Source organism: Megascapheus bottae, chromosome 16 (genome assembly GCF_031878675.1).
Source record: "Megascapheus bottae isolate mThoBot1 chromosome 16, mThoBot2.hap1, whole genome shotgun sequence".
Taxonomy (NCBI): Eukaryota; Metazoa; Chordata; class Mammalia; order Rodentia; family Geomyidae; genus Megascapheus; species Megascapheus bottae.
Window position 1 is genome coordinate 24,126,663 of NC_143524.1, and position 18,009 is coordinate 24,144,671.

The window sequence follows — 18,009 nt, forward strand, 5'->3', positions numbered from 1 at the left end:
AAGAAATCCTTATTCATTTTTTAAAAAATCACTTTTCTCTACATGCTAGTCATAAATCTCAGTTCTTAGTATTATCTGCCTTATTAAGTTTGGTAGGTTATCTTTGATAAGAATTTCTTTATTCTTCCTCCTTCTCCCGGTGATACTGCAGTTTAAAAATTATAATAGACCTTCAGCTTGCTAGGTAGGCACTTTGTAGCTAACTTTCACCTCCAAACCATCTTTTTGAAGTAGGCCCTTCCTTTTTGTCTAGGCTAGTGGCAAGAGTTCCTCAAGTAGCCAGGATGACAAGCATGCACCACTATGCCTACCTATTGGTTGAGTAGGAGTCCTGCAAATTTTTTTGCCCAAACTGGCTTTGAGCCTCAGTTCTCCCAACATCAGCCTCCTGAGTAGCTAAGATTATAGGCATGAACTTGGCCATCCTTACCTTTTAAGTTTCACGGTGAACTCTGCAACTTTCTCATCTACATATATTTTTGCATATTCTCAAGAAACTGTAAATTCTTTAGCTCTAGTGTTGGTTCATATTTTATCCTGAGTAAAAACAAATAATGAGAAACTGATCAATCAAGATTTTACTTTGAAGAATAGCCCTTACATTTTTTTTGGAAATATGATATTCTATAATAATTGCTGGAATGCTCAGCCTCTCAGAAATGACTCTTTTCACTTTTAACTAACAGAAAAGAATATGCACGTAGGAAGCTATTTTAAGAAGAAAGCCATGCCTCAATATTGTTTTAAAAATAACTTTAATTTGGAACCAGTCAATTTTTACCACACTTTTATTAAAATGATCTGCCTTTAAATGGAGAAAATTTAATACACCTAGTTTAAAAAATTAGGAAAAAGGCCATAATGTTTTATAGAAACCTGCTGTTGCTTAGAATACTGCATGAACAATTCCCATCTGCAAGTGGTTATTTATTACTTAGTTATTTTTAGATACCTTTTTTTTATTACAAATGCATCACTCACAGTAGCCTCTGGGTGCATTTTCGGTTTAGTAATTAGCATTTCTGTATAGATCACACACGCAACTTGGATGACAATATAAATACAGAATGTATCATTATCATCAGCACACAGTCACACAAAAATAGGTAAATGAGTGATAAACTTTCCATTCAAAGTTGACCAGCCAGTGAAATGATCCAATAGTTCCTTATGGGCCAAAAATCTAAAATATTAGGGAAAGAAGAATTAGCCAACAGAAAACACAATATGATGGGGGAATAGAAATAGGGATGGGAGAAAGGGAAGAGAGAAATGAAGAGGTGAAGGATAAAGAAGAGGCAGTGGTGATTTGAAGAGAAAAAAAAGGTAGGAGGCAAGAAGCAAGGAGAAAGAGAAAGAGATTGTTCACAAATTATGTATCTTCATCAGTGCTGAATCTTGGTCTTCAGCTATTTTCTAGACTTGTGTAAGATCTGATTGTATCCTTTCCACTATGAGACAGAACTGCCTTCTTTTCCTTGCTACCAAAAGAATCATTAAAGAAACTGAAGTTATAACTAAAGTTGCGCTGCACACCAGTCCATCCTGAAAATACTCAAGGACAGACCGACTAAGGAAAGGAATTTACTAGCTAAAATTACAAATCTTGACTCCAGGGACAATTGATCTCTTGTCCAAATATAGTGGGATTCAGATGTAGAATTGTGAATTCTACCTCCTTTCCCAGATTCTTCTCTCCTGAGTCCAACAAACTTCCTGTTTTTTTTTTTCTTGGAATTTTGAAGAGTGCTGGGTCCCAGATTTGGGGATTCAGGGAAGGTATCTAAACCTAGAATGTATTGAATAATATTTTAAGAATTAGATTAGATGCATCTGATTAGATGCAGGCCTTTGAAATATAATCAAAATTTTAAATTTTGAACCACATTTGTTCATACCTTGGCTAATTATTTTTGACTGTACCCCATATTTTCAATTAACAAGATTTCTTCTTACATAGTTCTCATATTGAAGGTCAACCCAGTGTAGCTACTCTTAGTTTTCCATCTAAGTTTGGTCCCTTCCTTTATATTGTATTACCCTACAAGACTTAGTGTTTACTTGTCATTACTGTTTTGTACTTAAACGAATGTCTAAGCTAATGCCAATACTCAATGAAATTTTGCTAAATCGAACAACAAACTCTATCAACAACACTGTGAATATTCACCCTAATGCCATTTATAGCCATTTTACAAAATTTCCTCTATGTCATAAATTGATTTGAAAAATAAGTTTGTGACTATGAAGGCCAAATAAAATGTGAAAATGTTATCAATTGACAGGTTAATTACTAGCTTCTCTATCAATCGCTTTAAAGAGAATATTTTTTAACTGTCCTGAGTTGAAAACTATCATTTCAAAATTTGGTAGTTAAAATATTTAGCTGATTTGTGTGTAGTGAAAATATTTTTTATAAGAGAACATCCTACCTATGTCTATGGCCCTTGTTCTGAAAATCATGCACTGGATAAGGATTTTCCAAATCAGGAGAATTATTGGACTAGGCATTGCTGAAGAAGCAGTCAGGACTGTAGCAGCCTGGAAGTGGCACAAAGCATTCTTATTTACAGAATGAATAGATACCCATTGTAAATTTTGGACATTTGTACATCTCACTCTTCTATCTAGCACAGAGAGATGAAAGGATGAGTCTACTTTATAATGGATCAAACAGTGCATCTCAGCTGCAGTTGGTGGCACACTGTTGTAACACTGTTATGGGTGGATTATGTTACAAAAGCTGAGTGGCTCCAACTTAAGAGGAACAGTTTTTGACTGATTTGCTTTTTATTACAAAACAAAACAAAGCAAAGCAAAACAAAAACCCTGAAGCTGGGTACGGTGGCTCACGCCTGTAATTCTAGCTACTCAGGAGGCTGAGGTTGGAGGATTGTGGTTTAAAGCCAGCCAGGGCACTAAAGACTATGATACACCACCAGAAAATGGGAAGTAACACTATGGCTCAAGGGGTAGGGCGGTAGTCTTGAGCTGAAGAGCTCAGGACAGCGCCCAGGCCCAAAGTTCAAGCCCCACGAACCACACACACACACACACACACACACACACACACACACACACACACACACACACACACACACACACACAATCCTGAATTATAGGTGATTTATGATTTTGAAATGTAATTACATTCAGTTATCTTCTGAGGTGCTTTCACAGGGGGTGGACGGGAGAGTATCATGAGAACCAGAAGGTCCTGGAATGCCTCTATTTAATCAATGTGCAGTTGCTAAAATGGGCTTGCTCAGGAGTGGGGTGTGCATATGTATCACCTCTGTCTTGTGTGAAGAGGTGTTAAGGGTTGACAATTCTGTCAGGCAAAGTTTTTGTTTTGTTTTGTTGCCTTGATTCATTTTAGTTCTAAGTTCTTCAACTCAGAGACTTATTCTTGCTATGGTTTTTTATTGTTGTTGTTGTTGTTGTTTTTGTCTTGTTTTGTTTTGTTTTTATAATAGGAGCTCACATTGTTACTCAAGGCAGGCTGCCCTCAGACCACAATCCTCCTATTTATGCCACCTGAATAACTAGACACACGGATTTGTGCCACCACTCCTTGATATATGGTTGTGACTGGGTGTCACCGTGTTTTTTTTTTTAATTTAAGTTTCTTTTTTTTGCCTAGGTTGGTCTTGAACTAGGATCCTCAGTACTTCCTTGAAGCTAGGATAACAGACCTGAGCTAACTGTGCCTGACTAAGATCATAAACCTGAACTACTATGTCTAATCTGCGGCAGTTTTCTTTCTAAGTTTTTATAATTCAGTGTGGATGCAGCACAAGGAAGTCCATTTTGTCACTGATACTATTAAACAGGCCTTTTAGAAGTGAGCAATGTTTTCCCATTCTGTACTGAATCTTTGTTTATCTGTGTTTATGCTCACACTCTTCTTCCATAAGGTTTTGCCTTGGGACTCATTCGGCTTGGGGAACCTCTTCACAATTTTGGTTAGAGGTGTCTTCTTTCTGCTTCCTGTGTACCTTTGGTAAAAGATTTCCCCCATGAGCATTTAGACTCTAGACTACAAGCATCTACCCAGAGTATATACTAACTTCTATTGTGCTGTGATCAGAATCAGCCAGGAAAAGTCGGTGAGTTTGTGGTCAAGCTTTTTCTCATGGGTTGATGGTTCCTCAGTGCTATAGTTTGATAATTCGTGGCCACTTCAAGATTTTTTTTTTTGTAATTCTGACCTTCAGTGTGATACGCTAAGGTTATTAGGCAGAATCCATGTGAATGATATTAATGCCTTTATCAAAGAAGCTCCTGGGACCTGCATTGCTGCTCCCACCATGTGAAGTCTCATGTATTTCCTAAACTAGACATGGGAAATTATTGTCAGTAACTTGACTTTTAATTTCTGAGAATCCAGAATTGTGAGATACAAGTTTCTGTTGTTTAAAAGCCACTACATAGAAAATATTTTTTTTTCTGCAGAAGCTTAAATGAAAAAAGCTACTCACTATGATCACAAGTATATACATATTTTTGATGTCCCAAGTAATATATGCCTTAGAATGGGAAATTCTAGTGAAGAGTTATTGGAAAGACTGTAAGTCAAAGTTAGCTGGAAGATTCCCTTTGTATAAGAAATAATAGGGCCTGAGTGGCATTCTTGTTCTGCTCCTTTCCTCATGGCTGGCATTTGAGCCAATGCTCCACTTTGATTTGTTGGCCATATATATATTGTATATGTGTATATATATGTATATATGTATACATATAATACATAAACCTCTATGACCTCTATATAATACATATGTCTCATGCACATTCTTGTCTATGCTGACATAAAACTGACATTCTTAGCTCAGCAGCCTAAGTAGCTGGGATTAGAGTTGTAAGCCTCTGGCACGTGGTTTTGTTTTTTTTTTATTTTAAGAAGCTTTTTTTTATTATAAAGGTGATGTGCAGAGGATTAGTGTTACATTCAAAGAGTCATTCAAAGAGTACATTTCTTGCCAGGTGCCAGTGGCATATGCTTGTAATCCTAGAAACTTAGGAGGCTGAGATCTGAGGATCGTGGTTCAAAGCCAGCCTGGGCACAAAAAGTCCCTGAGATTCTTATCTTCAATTAACCACTAGAAAACCAGAAGTGGTGAGCTCAGGGACAGTGCCCAAGCATAGAGGTCAAGCCCCATAACCTCCAAAAAAGTGTTTTTTTTGATAGTGTCACCCCTTCCTTCACTCTCTCCTAGTTCTTTTCTCCCACCCCACCCACAATTGTATAGTTCATTTTCAACATAGTGTTCAGTGTGTACCATTTCTGCATTTTCTTATTCTTTGTCCATTTCTGTGCCTTCCCTTACCCTTCCAAAGACACACAAATGAGCAAACAGAACGAAAAGAACAAAAAGAGCAAAAAAACAAAAACCTCATTTTCACTTCCTGGAATTCATTTTGAAAACTATTTTGTATCGTCAGGTACACTAGGCATTGTGCCTTTGGTTCCCTCTTAAGCATATTCTGCTTTGATCTCATTGTGTGTGAATGCCTAGAGATCTGTGTAATTGATTATGTCCTTGTATATTTTAGATTTATCTTTTGCCTATGAAAGAAAACATGTAACCTAAAAGATTTATTCTAGGTATATCCATTTTTCTGCAAATGACATTTTAATTGCTGTGTAAAATTCCATTGTGTTTATGTATATATATATATATTAATCTATTCATCTATTATAGGGTATCTGGGCTGTTTCCATAATTTGTCTATTGTGAATAAAGTAGCAATGAGGATGACTGTGAAAAAAAAAAAGAAATAATAGGATGCTCTGTCCATAATTCTGGAGAAAGGGATCTGTGTCCTCTTATTTTTCTTACCTTCTCGTCTCTTTAGAACTTTAAAAATTTTAGAGTTAGGAGACTGAGTGAGCAGTTAAAAAGTGATCCTGGAGCCAGGCATTGGTGGCCTGCACCTGTAATCCTAGCTTCTCAGAAGGCTGAGATCTAAGGATCCGATTTCAAAGACAGTCTAGGCAGAACAGTTCAAGATATATATCTTCAATTAACCACCAAAAAAAAAATCCATAAGTGGATCTAACTATGGCTCAAGTGGTAAAGTGCCATCCTTGAGCAATAAATGCTCAGATATAGTGCCCAGGCCCTGAGCTCAACTGCACAATTCCATCTTTAACGCCCCCCCCACCTCCCCGCCCCACCACCACATGAAGTGGACTTTCTTGGTAAACAGAAGCCTCTTCCTTTGTTTGTTTGCATTCTGGTTGGGTCAGGTAAAATGCTACTTACTGAAGATATAGCAATTGCTTTTCCTGTTCCAGGAGGTTGTTGAGATAAAGGGGTAGTAAACAGAACCCCACAATTCACTGGACCATAATCCTCAAAGAGAATAAAAACTCTGAAAATACACTCACTTAGTATCCCACAAGTCCCCCAAGCTAAGATAATTTTGTGCACAGGCTAGAAATATCTCTGTACCTCTACAGTTTGGTATAGTCACTGTATAGTTTCATACATACCAGAAGCAGATAATTTGTATTTACACTTGGCTCACTGAAGGTGTCTTGGGACAATAGAAGTCAGAGCTGAGGGATGGGACCTTTGCACAAGTTTTCCCAAAGCAATTTGTGTGATCAATTCAGAGAAGCTATGGAATGTTTTCAGAGAGTTGAAAATAAGATTGTACAATGTTCTAAAGATAGCAGTTATATTGAAAAATGGACATTTTTAACTTGATAAGATCTATGATCTTTTTTTATCTTGTCATATACCCCTAACTGTTGGTTCCTATTACAGCTCAGAGAATTTTCAAGTTTCAAGAATTGTCCTAGTTTGGGGGAAATCTACCCTTCCTATTTGCCAGCACAACTGCTATCGGGAATTAATTGAAAATAAGAGCTTCTCCAGAGAGGCACACCTCTCCCCCCCCTTTCTCTCTCTCTCTCTCTCTCTCTCTCTCTCTCTCTCTCTCTCTCTCTCTCTCTCTCTCTCTCTCTCTCTCTCTCTCTCTCCTATCCCCCACCCCTCTTTCTCCCTCTCTCTCTTTGTCTCCCTGTCTGTCTGTCTGTCTGCCTCTCTCTAAGTTCCTCCAACCTGCAAAAGAATTCTAGGAGTCACAGGTCCATTTATTTATGTCAAAAGCTCAAGCTATACTAGATAGAAGTTAGGGAAATCAGACTCTAGACTAGGTTCTTTTCTCGAGGATTACAATTTGGACCCCCCCCCATTATTTAAAAAGACAAGCAGTAATGAAAAACTGTTCTCCAGGTGTCCACTGTGCCAACAGAGACTAAGTGTGTGAGCACAGGGTATATCTATAATTCAGCTCAGGAATATTTTCCTTAATAATTAATTCAGCACCACAAAAGGAAAGAGGCCCAACAGGGCCCTGGAACAAAGCTGTCGGCAAGGGACAGCAGTGGCCACCCAGTGCCAACTGGCCAGCCCGTGGTCGGATTTGCTCCAGTGGTGCAGGACTGTTTGGTTGGCTCATTAAGTGGAGCAGGGACACATGCCATACCCTGAAACCTGGTCTCACTGTCACTTGGGCTTCTGGAAGTGATGTGTGGTGTGTGTGTGTGTGTGTGTGTGTGTGTGTGTGTGTGTGTGTGTGTAAATTCATGCTTCTTACCTTCCACCTCTTTTTCCTATGGATTTGTAGGAATTGTATATTTAAATCCACATCCAAAATATTCCACAAGCTACCCTTTAAGCAATCTGCAGGACTATCCCTGGAGGGGATGCCCTTGCTGAGGGCACAGGTGCTGTCCTGGCAAGTAGGGGTGGTATAGAGTACCTTTTCTTTCCTTTCCTTTCCTTTTCCTTCCTTTCCTATCCTATCTTTTCCTTTCCTTTCCTGTTCTGTCCTTTCCTTTTCTCTCCTTCCTTTCTTCCTTGCCTGCCTGCCTGCCTGCCTCCATGCCTTATTTTATTTTATTTTATTTTATTTTGGGGCACTAGGACTTGAACTCCGGGCCTGGATGCTGTCCCTGAGCTTTAATTTTTGCTGTTCAATGGTAGCATTCTACCACTAGAGCCCCAGCTCTACCTCCAGCTTTTTGCTGGTTAACTGGAGGTAAGTAAGAGTCTCAGGGACTTTGCGGCCCCAACCGTAGTGATGCTGTTCTCAGCCTCTTGAGTAAGCCATGCGTTTTTTGGTTTGTTTGTTTGCAATGGATGATGATGGATTTATTATTTTTTTAATGATGATGATACAGTTGAGATTACTGGGCTCAAGACCTCCCGGGAAGTAGTCAAACCTCTGTCTGCCTCATTTCTTTTTGCAGCAACAGGTTTACAGAAGGCTCTTGTCCTGCCTTACCTCTAACCCCTGATGCCAGCCCCTTCTCTCCTTCCAGTACTGGTGTGTGGCGGGTGCAGCCTCGCCCTGGGCGGGGCTCCAGTTCTGGCGGGGGCTCCACCACCCTGACCACACACAGCTTTCCTTAGGTCTTCTCCCCTGGGGAGAGGCCCGACCTGGAGCTGGAGGTCCTACCGAATTCAGGCGTTCAAGTCAGACTGAGGCAGAGATGGGGCACACTCTGAGTGGAGAGGAGGGAGGTTGGTCAGATTAGCATCGTGGCCAGAAGCTGCACCTCCAACTCCGCAAATCCTCTTGGAGGAGAGCGGAGGATGGGGTGCCAGGGGAGACGTAGAGAAAGCAGGTCAGGGAGGGAAAGGATTAGATGCGTCCCTCCACACAAGGCACCCCATTTCTATCACTGCACCCACCCAACCCGGGTGCCCCTGGACTGCCTTGGAGACTCCCATCCCAGCTCCAGTGGGGAAGACACCACTCCCCCTCCCTCCAGGGCTTCTGCTCTTGGCCTCTGGGGAGGGGAAGCCATATAGCCAAGTGCTCCCGGAATCTCTTCCAGGAAGCCTGCGAGTTGCTGGGGGCGGGGGGGGGCGGGGGCTAGGCTGGAGGGCGGAGAGTGGCAAGGCGTCGTGACTGTGCCCATCCCCCCCCCCCCCCCCCCCCGCCACTCCGGGAGGCGCCCCAGGAGACAGCCGGGCTTGCCACACCCTCGGCCCGGCCCTGGCCCCGCCTCCGCCGGGCGCGATCGCGGGCAGGGGAGGCGTGTGCGGCTCCCGCAGCCAGCCAGAGCCTGAGAGACTGAGAGAGGCAGAGAAGAGAGGGAGAGGGAGAGAGAGAGAGAGAGAGAGGGATGGATATCGGAGGAATTCAAGCTTAACAAGTGATCGCTGCTGTCTAGGATTTTGTGTGTGTGTATGTGTGTGTGTGTGTGTGTGTGTGTGTGTGTGTCTTGACTTCCCTTTCCAGTCCAGACCAGCTGTGGTGCCGAACTCCAGAGGAACAAGGAGTCTTGGGGAGGGGTCTTCTTTGGGGGGGTGGGCAGCTCCGATCCTCCCCACCCCTCCCCCACCCAACAACCTATTTCCCTGGCTTTAGAAACCAGGACTCTGCGCCCACCCGGACTAGGCAACGGAACTTGTTCTGGGGATATTTGGGAGCCTCCACCTGCCAAACCCCAGTGATTTCTGTCCCCCTTCCCTCCCACCCCCACACCCCAATCCCAACCATTCTTCCCCTCCTCCAGCTGTGGCAGCTTAGAGTCGGGAAAACAAACCAGCGGGGAATTTTCTCTATGTCTATCTTTCGTCCCTCCTGGGGAACGGTAAGTATGGATACCTTTCTTCCTCTTTTGGCTGTTCAGAAACTGTGGACATTTGAGGGATACATAATATCCAGAATGTGACAGAAGGGCATGAATGGAAGGCGGTTAAAAATAAACCAGGAGGTGGGTGAAGGGAGGTGCAGATGCTACGCGGTGCTCGAGGGGGCCCACCCCTGGGAAGGGGTGAGTGCGCCCGGCTTAGCGTGCCCCAGCGAGCGGGAACCTAGGTCTGGAGGCAAGGGCGCAATTAAAAATGTCGTTCCCTAATGAGGTGGACTTCAGATGCAGCTTGGTTTTGCTCTTCTCAGCCTCACAGGCTCCTTTCTTTTTGGGAACAGCTGGTGAACGGGTCTGTATTGCTGCCTTTCCCAACCTTTGGATTTTTGTGCATTTCCCCGAGCGTTGGAGCAACCCAGAGACTGTATAAATGGCGTTTTTTGAAAGTGTGTGTTTCTCATGGTGTTAGCCCTTCTCATTCTCTATCTCATTTTTTTAAAAAAAATTCTCTGTCTTCTGTTCCCAGGGAATGTTCAGGTACCACCCTTAAAACAGTTGCAGGAATTAGCAAGCAGAGATGAAAACAGCCTCCTTGTTGAGGAGGTGAGAGGAGGAGGGGCAGGAAGCTTGGCTTGTGTTTGGAAGGACAAACACTAAGGAATGGGTAGGTAGTCTGCAAAATCCTGTTAGTTTTATAGTATTTCAGAAGAAAAGAAAATTCCCTGTAAAGGTCTCTCTCCTGTGAACTCTCCTACTTCAATAGATACTCTCATAAGAAAACCTTATGAAAATGTTTAAACCACAGTCCTGTTTAGTGAAGGAGCAAGGGTGATCTCCTCTCCTCTTCTCTTCTCTTCTCTTCTCTTCTCTTCTCTTCTCTTCTCTTCTCTTCTCTTCTCTTCTCTTCTCTTCTCTTCTCTTCTCTTCTCTCCTCTCCTCTCCTCTCCTCTCCTCTCCTCTCCTCTCCTCTCCTCTCCTCTTCTCTTTTCTCCCTTCCTTTATCATGAACAGTGATAACCAATTAAAAGGAAGATAGCTAGCTATTTGAGGGGGAAGGGACAAAAACTAACAGAGCTACTTAAATAAATAAACAGAAAATTCTTTTGTTGCAGAGCAGGAAAAGGACAAGTTTATATTTGCCATCGAGTTGACGGTGAATTAGGAGATCTTTCTAATTTGTGAATTTGTGGGAGTCACTTGGGTAGGAGAAGTGTGTATACAGTATGCAAATAGATGCGAAGTTCAATTATGCTGAGGATTTGTTTGAAAGATGATGCATGATAACTGGAGAAGTTTGGAAAGGAGGTGAGCAACTGCTCAACCTGTTTGGCCTCTGTAAGTCTTTAAAGGATCTAAATCCCCACACTGTCTAGGGTACTTACTTTAGTAAGTAAAGGAGTTGGAAACCTCCTGTAGGTAAACAGTTCTGAGTACAAGATGATGTTAGGAGTCAAGCAAAGGAAATGGAATGTTACATGAGATACTTTTCCCCGGGGGAATGTGTTCTGGGTTTTATGTTTCAGACCCTCCTCTTGCTCTAGGAGAATGTGTATGATTGAGAAACTCTGTCATTTCCTTGCTGATCACTTCCTAGCAGTTGAGCATATTTAGGTGGCAAGGCAGACAGGTTCATCAAGGAGCAGCAGGTGGTCAAGAGCTGAATCTTTTAATGACTTCAGAAAGCCATTTCTCTTACACTCCCCAAGTGCTTCCAGTAATAGAAGCTGGTGGATGTCCTTAATTCTGTCATCATCCTCTCCAGTTCTTGGGAAATTCACTTTCTGCATTATTAGAAGTCCTCTGGATATAGTAAATGAAAGAAGTAAGAGGAGACAGGAGTGAGGAATAAGTTTTATAGGTCCTGGCTGAGAAGATGCATTTGGGGGTGGGGACCTGAGAGAGAAAACTAAGGAAGGAAACCCAGGAATAGTGGATGGTAAAGGGAGTAGATCTGGACTGCAGGCAACAGGGGACCAGGAAGTGGGAGATTAGAAATAAAGATAGTGATAAACTGGAGAAATGGGAGATACAGTTTGTAAGGGAGTCATTCGTGATAGGCTAGGAACAAAATTCACATAACCTAGGATTTACAAGGTAGATAGTTCTGTGACAAAAGTATAATGAGAGTCCGAAACAAAAAAGAGTGTAATTAGAGCCATTGGTGTAAACATGGAGAAACATGGAGAGAGGATGATTGCTAAAGATGTGGAAACTGAGATTAGCTCCTCAGTTGTGGGTGGTAGGGAACATTCAGGAATCTGGAGAAGAAAATACAAGGACATGGCTCATGAATCAAGGAATGCCCACTTAATGCAATCATTGGTGAAGGTCAGAATGCCCCAATGTCCTTGCATTCTATTCGTTACTCAAGATAGAAATAAACCTTTGGCATTGGGAAGATGAACAATAAATGCATCGGTTACTCCCATTATTCATAGTTGATGTATTTATTGCTATCCATTGTGTTCAAGGAAGTATGGTATGCTATCAATACCCACTATCTAATTTGATCCTGCAGAGGTGGTCATTTTATATTATCTATGCTTCGTAGATGAGACAATTGAAGTTCATTTAAGTGGCAGAGTCTACACCAACAAACATTGGTGGGTTCCTTTCCCCCAACTTCCCTAATCCTGAAAGGAGGAATGGTTGCTTAATTCTGAACAAATTTTGAGAAGAAATGAATCAGAATGCTTTGAGATGAATGATAGACACAGTCATAAAGTAATAGCATTATAGTGTGCATGAAAAGAATTACAACCTGGAATTAGTGAGGGGGAATTGGGAACCAAGATCCATGTGGGTGGAAAAGAAGAGTAATTGAGTTACCATGAAAAATAGACTGACGGAGCAGAAATAATAACTAAAGAAGAAGGAAAAAGAGATGTAGGGTGAGAAAGGTTTAAGAACAACCTGCTCCCGTACTCCTGAAAATTTATGATCTCTTGGTGTGTATTAAATGAAATGCCTGAGGACCAGAGAAGAAAGTGTAGAAGATGTAAAACTCTGTTTGCTCCTTATGATTTGATTCCTCTTTTTTTTCTACTATGCTTGTTTTCCATCTTTTTATTTTTAGGTGAAGTGCTTCTTCTGCATGATTTTTAGCTGAAGGATGTTCTGCATTTCTTTAATTTCTATGGAGACCTCAGAGCTGGGTTTGCTTCTGCTGACCTCTCATCTGGCATCTTCCCTACCTCTAAAGGTCTTTGCCGCTACCTGCAGTTTGGCATTGCCTTTGGGTTCAGGCAGCCATTGAGGAACTAAGTTAGAGCGTGGAGAATCATCCATCCTGATAGGCTTTGAGCAGCGATGGCTGGACGTACATTAAGCTACATCTTACCATGGGTCAATCCATCACTACAGGGCAAGTGCTAAATAAAACTAAAGAGGTGTTTTCATTTTATTTAAATTCGATGGACTGGGATTTGGACACTTTCCATGGCAGAGTAAATATACTTCAATTTTTAAGCCCAACTGTTGACTGTCCAAGGCTTAACTGTCCTTGAATTTAACAGCATCATCACTGACCACACCCCAGATATATATTCCGATGCAAACTTCTACCCCCTGCCCCAAGCATAGGTTATCTGGGGAATGCCAACATCTTGTGACTTAGTTTGGTGGAGCCACTAGACTATTTATCTAGAGTAGCCAAGCTCTGGAGAGCAATGTTGAATCTCTGAGGAGAGCATGGGGCGTGCGAATTTAAAAACAGAAAATGCAAAGCTGGACTGAAAATATCCTTAGTCTTCCAAGCAATCTGCTTAAAGGTTCCAAACTTACCTTAATTTGGTGAGCAAAAGAAGCTGCCCTATTTTCTAGCTTCCTGTTTTCTCCTACCACTGGAACCAGCCATTTCCCCAAATCATCACCATGGAGGTTGCGATGGTGAGTGCTGAGAGCTCAGGATGCAACAGTCACATGCCTTATGGTTATGCAGCCCAGGCCCGGGCTCGGGAACGAGAGAGGCTTGCTCACTCGAGGGCTGCTGCAGCAGCAGCTGTGGCAGCTGCCACGGCTGCTGTGGAAGGCAGTGGGGGTTCTGGTGGGGGACCCCATCATCACCACCAGACACGAGGGGCCTGCACGTCTCACGACCCTCAAGGCAGCCGGGGTAGTCGGAGGCGGAGGCGACAGAGGTCAGAGAAGAAGAAACTCCACCACCGGCAGAGCAGCTTCCCTCACTGCACGGACCTGATGCCCAGTGGCTCGGAGGAGAAGATCCTGAGAGAGCTGAGTGAGGAGGAGGAAGAGGAGGAGGAGGAGGAGGAGGAGGAAGAGGAAGGAGAGGGAAGGTTTTACTACAGTGAAGGTGAACGTGGGGACGAATGCTCCTACACCGACCTGCTGCCTCAGGACGAGGCGGCTGGCGGTGACTACAGTTCGGTGCGCTACAGCGACTGTTGTGAACGCGTGGTGATAAATGTGTCTGGCTTACGTTTTGAGACCCAGATGAAGACGCTGGCCCAGTTTCCAGAGACTTTGTTGGGGGATCCCGAAAAGAGGACTCAGTATTTTGATCCTCTGCGCAACGAGTATTTCTTTGACAGGAACAGACCCAGCTTCGATGCCATCTTGTATTATTACCAGTCAGGGGGTCGCCTGAAGAGGCCAGTCAATGTCCCCTGCGATATCTTCACAGAGGAGGTGAAGTTCTATCAGTTGGGAGAAGAGGCCCTGCTCAAGTTCCGGGAGGATGAAGGCTTCGTGAGAGAAGAGGAGGACAGGGCCCTACCAGAGAATGAATTTAAAAAACAGATCTGGCTTCTCTTTGAATATCCGGAAAGCTCCAGTCCAGCCAGGGGCATAGCCATTGTGTCCGTCCTGGTCATATTAATCTCCATTGTCATCTTTTGCCTAGAAACCCTGCCCGAGTTCAGGGACGACAGAGATCTGATCATGGCACTGAGTGCCAGTGGGCACGGTGGGTTGGTGAATGACACCTCAGCAGTACCCCACCTGGAGAATTCAGGGCACACCATCTTCAATGACCCCTTCTTCATCGTGGAGACAGTCTGCATCGTGTGGTTTTCCTTTGAGTTTGTGGTCCGCTGCTTTGCTTGCCCTAGCCAGGCCCTCTTCTTCAAAAACATTATGAACATCATTGACATCGTCTCCATCTTGCCTTACTTCATCACCCTGGGCACGGATCTGGCCCAGCAGCAAGGGGGTGGTGGCAATGGGCAGCAGCAACAGGCCATGTCCTTTGCCATTCTCAGGATCATTCGCCTGGTCCGGGTTTTCCGGATCTTCAAACTCTCCAGACACTCCAAAGGCCTGCAGATCCTGGGTCACACCCTCCGAGCCAGCATGCGGGAACTGGGGCTCCTGATCTTCTTCCTCTTCATCGGGGTCATCCTCTTTTCCAGTGCCGTGTACTTCGCAGAGGCGGATGAGCCCACGACCCATTTCCAAAGCATCCCAGATGCCTTTTGGTGGGCTGTGGTAACCATGACAACTGTGGGCTACGGTGACATGAAGCCCATCACCGTAGGGGGAAAGATTGTGGGGTCCTTGTGTGCCATTGCGGGTGTCTTAACCATTGCTTTGCCAGTGCCAGTGATTGTCTCTAACTTTAATTATTTCTACCACAGAGAGACAGAAAACGAGGAACAGACGCAGCTGACACAAAACGCAGTCAGTTGCCCGTACCTCCCTTCTAATTTGCTCAAGAAATTTCGGAGCTCGACTTCTTCTTCCCTGGGTGACAAATCAGAGTACCTAGAGATGGAAGAAGGGGTTAAGGAATCTCTGTGTGCAAAGGAAGAGAAATGTCAGGGGAAGGGGGATGACAGTGAGACAGATAAAAACAACTGTTCTAACGCAAAGGCTGTGGAGACTGATGTGTGAATCACTTTCTCCACCAGCCACTGCCACACCCCCCCCAGCATCTCCAAATATATTTATGCATAGAGTACAGTTATGAAAATGAAATATGCAAATGATTTCAGTGCATACAGTAGTATGCCATTTAATGGTAATACATGGCATAATTGTTACTAAACTTGTATTACATATCCAACAAATGATACATCTTGGAGAAGAGGGAGGCTTAAATAGGAGCAAATCTGTCTTTATATTTTTATGAGAATGCAAGAATTTTGCACATTACCTGGAGAAAAGATGTTAATAGTAAAGATGGTTCCATGGAAAGCTTGGGTGTGTGGATGAGAGAGAGAGAGAGAGAGAGAGAGAGAGAGAGAGAGAGAGAGAGAGAGAGAGAGAGAGAGAGAGAGAGAGAGAGAGAGAGGAATGTGTATGTATGTGTAAGTAAATTGTCAACATTGTTGGTAATTGTGAAGTGATGGGAAAAGTTGGCATTTCGAAGTATTTACTATGTAAGAATTAATGAATTTGAGCAGTTATTTATCAGTGCTTTAATATCTCCTATGTCTTTGGATTCTGTAGTTGTTTTTAAAATGTTGTAAAAATTATTGTGTAGAAAAAAGAGAAAGTAAATTATTTAATAGAATATAGGTCACGATTTTATCTTGGATTTAATTAAAGTTTATTTTTAACTGGAAATTAACTTTTAAAGAGGCTGCAGGGGCCTTTAGAAATTGATTATATTTTATTATAATTTTGAGAAGATATAAAAGCAAATGCGTAACATTCTGGAAGAAATGCAATTGGAGAAAAATGTAACAAATTCTGTTCACAGGTTACAGGACTGGAATTTTTTTCCCCTTTGCACTACTTTATATTCTGAAGAAGGAGAGAAACTTCATACTGTGAATGTTTACTAATGTATCAGTTCAATGACAATCATTGAAAGAATGATTCCTTAGTCTTGTTTTATTGTTCTTTGCATTGTGTGAGATTAACAATCACACAAACAGCACATGATTCTCTCCTGTTTTAAAAATATCAAAATAACTGATCTACAAAGGGACTATGGAGTAAAATTCAGCAAAAGAATCATTTGAAATTGATCTGTTACAATGATGCTTTAAAAACCATACTATTTTAAGTATTCTTCTGCCTTTTAAATCCAGAATAATTTAACCAAAGTTAATGCATGCACTGAAAGTATTCTTGAAGAAATAAGATGCCCAGCAGCTATACTGATTATGGCTTCAGATCTTTCTATTAAACGTGCAATAGAAATGCTAGATTTCATTAAGTTCATTTTTTTCTATGTGTGTGTGTGTGTGTGTGTGTGTGTGTGTGTGTGTGTGTGTGTGTGTAAAGCTGCAGAGGATAAGAATGTGGGAATTCACCTCAGATTTTAGCATTCTATTTCCTAAAAATGAGTATGAGAAAGAATTGGGTCAAGACATCTGGCTTCATCATCATTATCGCATATATTACATGACTCTTTAAAAATACATTTAGCTTAAAAGTTGTTCTAGAATGTGAGGTGATCAGTGTTTTTCATATATAGATCATAATGAAATATTGGTTGGAAAACTCACTGTACACAAATAAGAAGCCATGTTATCCATTTTTTAAAATTCTGATACTTATAAAAAAAGATGGTTCAGTGCTTTGGGAGAAAAATACCATGCAGATTGTATCAAATGCACCATGAACTCTGACAATAACAAGTAAGAAAAGGAAACTAAGGCATGGAATTGACTTTCCTAGAGTCTAATTAGGCCAAGATATGATTTATTTCACTGATACTACCTCTCCTTTAATAGTATTTGAAATTCAAAATGAATACAGTGTCAGAATTGAAAGTAAATCTACACTCTTCTGGCTCTTTCTCCACTACTTATAGAACATAAAAGTCCTTTTGAAACATTGTATGAGGAAGCAAAAGCTAGTAGCAAAAAGTGGAGTTAATTAAATGTGAGAATCAAAGATTAATACTTGAGAATGAAAAGTTAAACAAAAAACAAAGAAAAAAATTCCATCATATGATTGTCTTTATAGGTGACATTTTAATATATTTGGGGGTTGAAGCAAGAGTTTAGCAAGCACTAGGATAGAGTTAATGCTATTTGAGTTGTTCATTTTTCTTTTGGAAAAAATCACTTCACATTTATATTCCCAGATTTCCTTATTAATTAAAAAGACGGCATGTTACACCCTAGAATTATAGAAAGCAAACAAAAGAAAACATGAAAATTCTGAAATGTTAAGTTCCATACAATGCTTGATATTGCTCAAGAACCAGCTAATCTGTCTTTCCTTTCTTTCTCCCTTCTTCCCTCTCTCCCTCCCTTCCTTCTTTCCTTCCTTCTCTTTCTTTCATTTCCTTTCTTGCTTGATTTTTTTTATTTCTGAACTCAGGGCCTAAGCACTGACCTTGAGGATTTTTTTCAAGGCTAGCCTCTTATCACTTGAGTCACAGCTCCATTTCTGGATTGGAGATAATCTCTGGACAGTCATCCTGACTTTGAACCATGATTTTCAAGTCTCAGCCTCCTGAGTAGCTAGCATTACAGGCA

General features: G+C 41.9%; 1 protein-coding gene across 1 annotated transcript; it reads left to right on the forward strand.

The window, feature by feature from the left end:
* The first annotated feature begins 9,107 nt into the window (after positions 1-9,107).
* Kcna4 (potassium voltage-gated channel subfamily A member 4) lies at positions 9,108-17,206 on the forward strand. The gene is made up of 2 exons (XM_090347959.1): positions 9,108-9,616; positions 12,690-17,206. The coding sequence occupies exon 2, from the start codon at positions 13,487-13,489 to the stop codon at positions 15,461-15,463; it is 1,977 nt and encodes a 658-aa protein (XP_090204085.1). The 5' UTR covers positions 9,108-9,616; positions 12,690-13,486; the 3' UTR covers positions 15,464-17,206.
* The last annotated feature ends 803 nt before the right edge of the window (positions 17,207-18,009 follow it).

Coding starts and splice junctions, on each gene's coding strand:
- Kcna4 (XM_090347959.1), top strand. CDS start 13,487: ATGGAGGTTGCGATGGTGAGTGCTGAGAGCTCAGGATGCAACAGTCAC.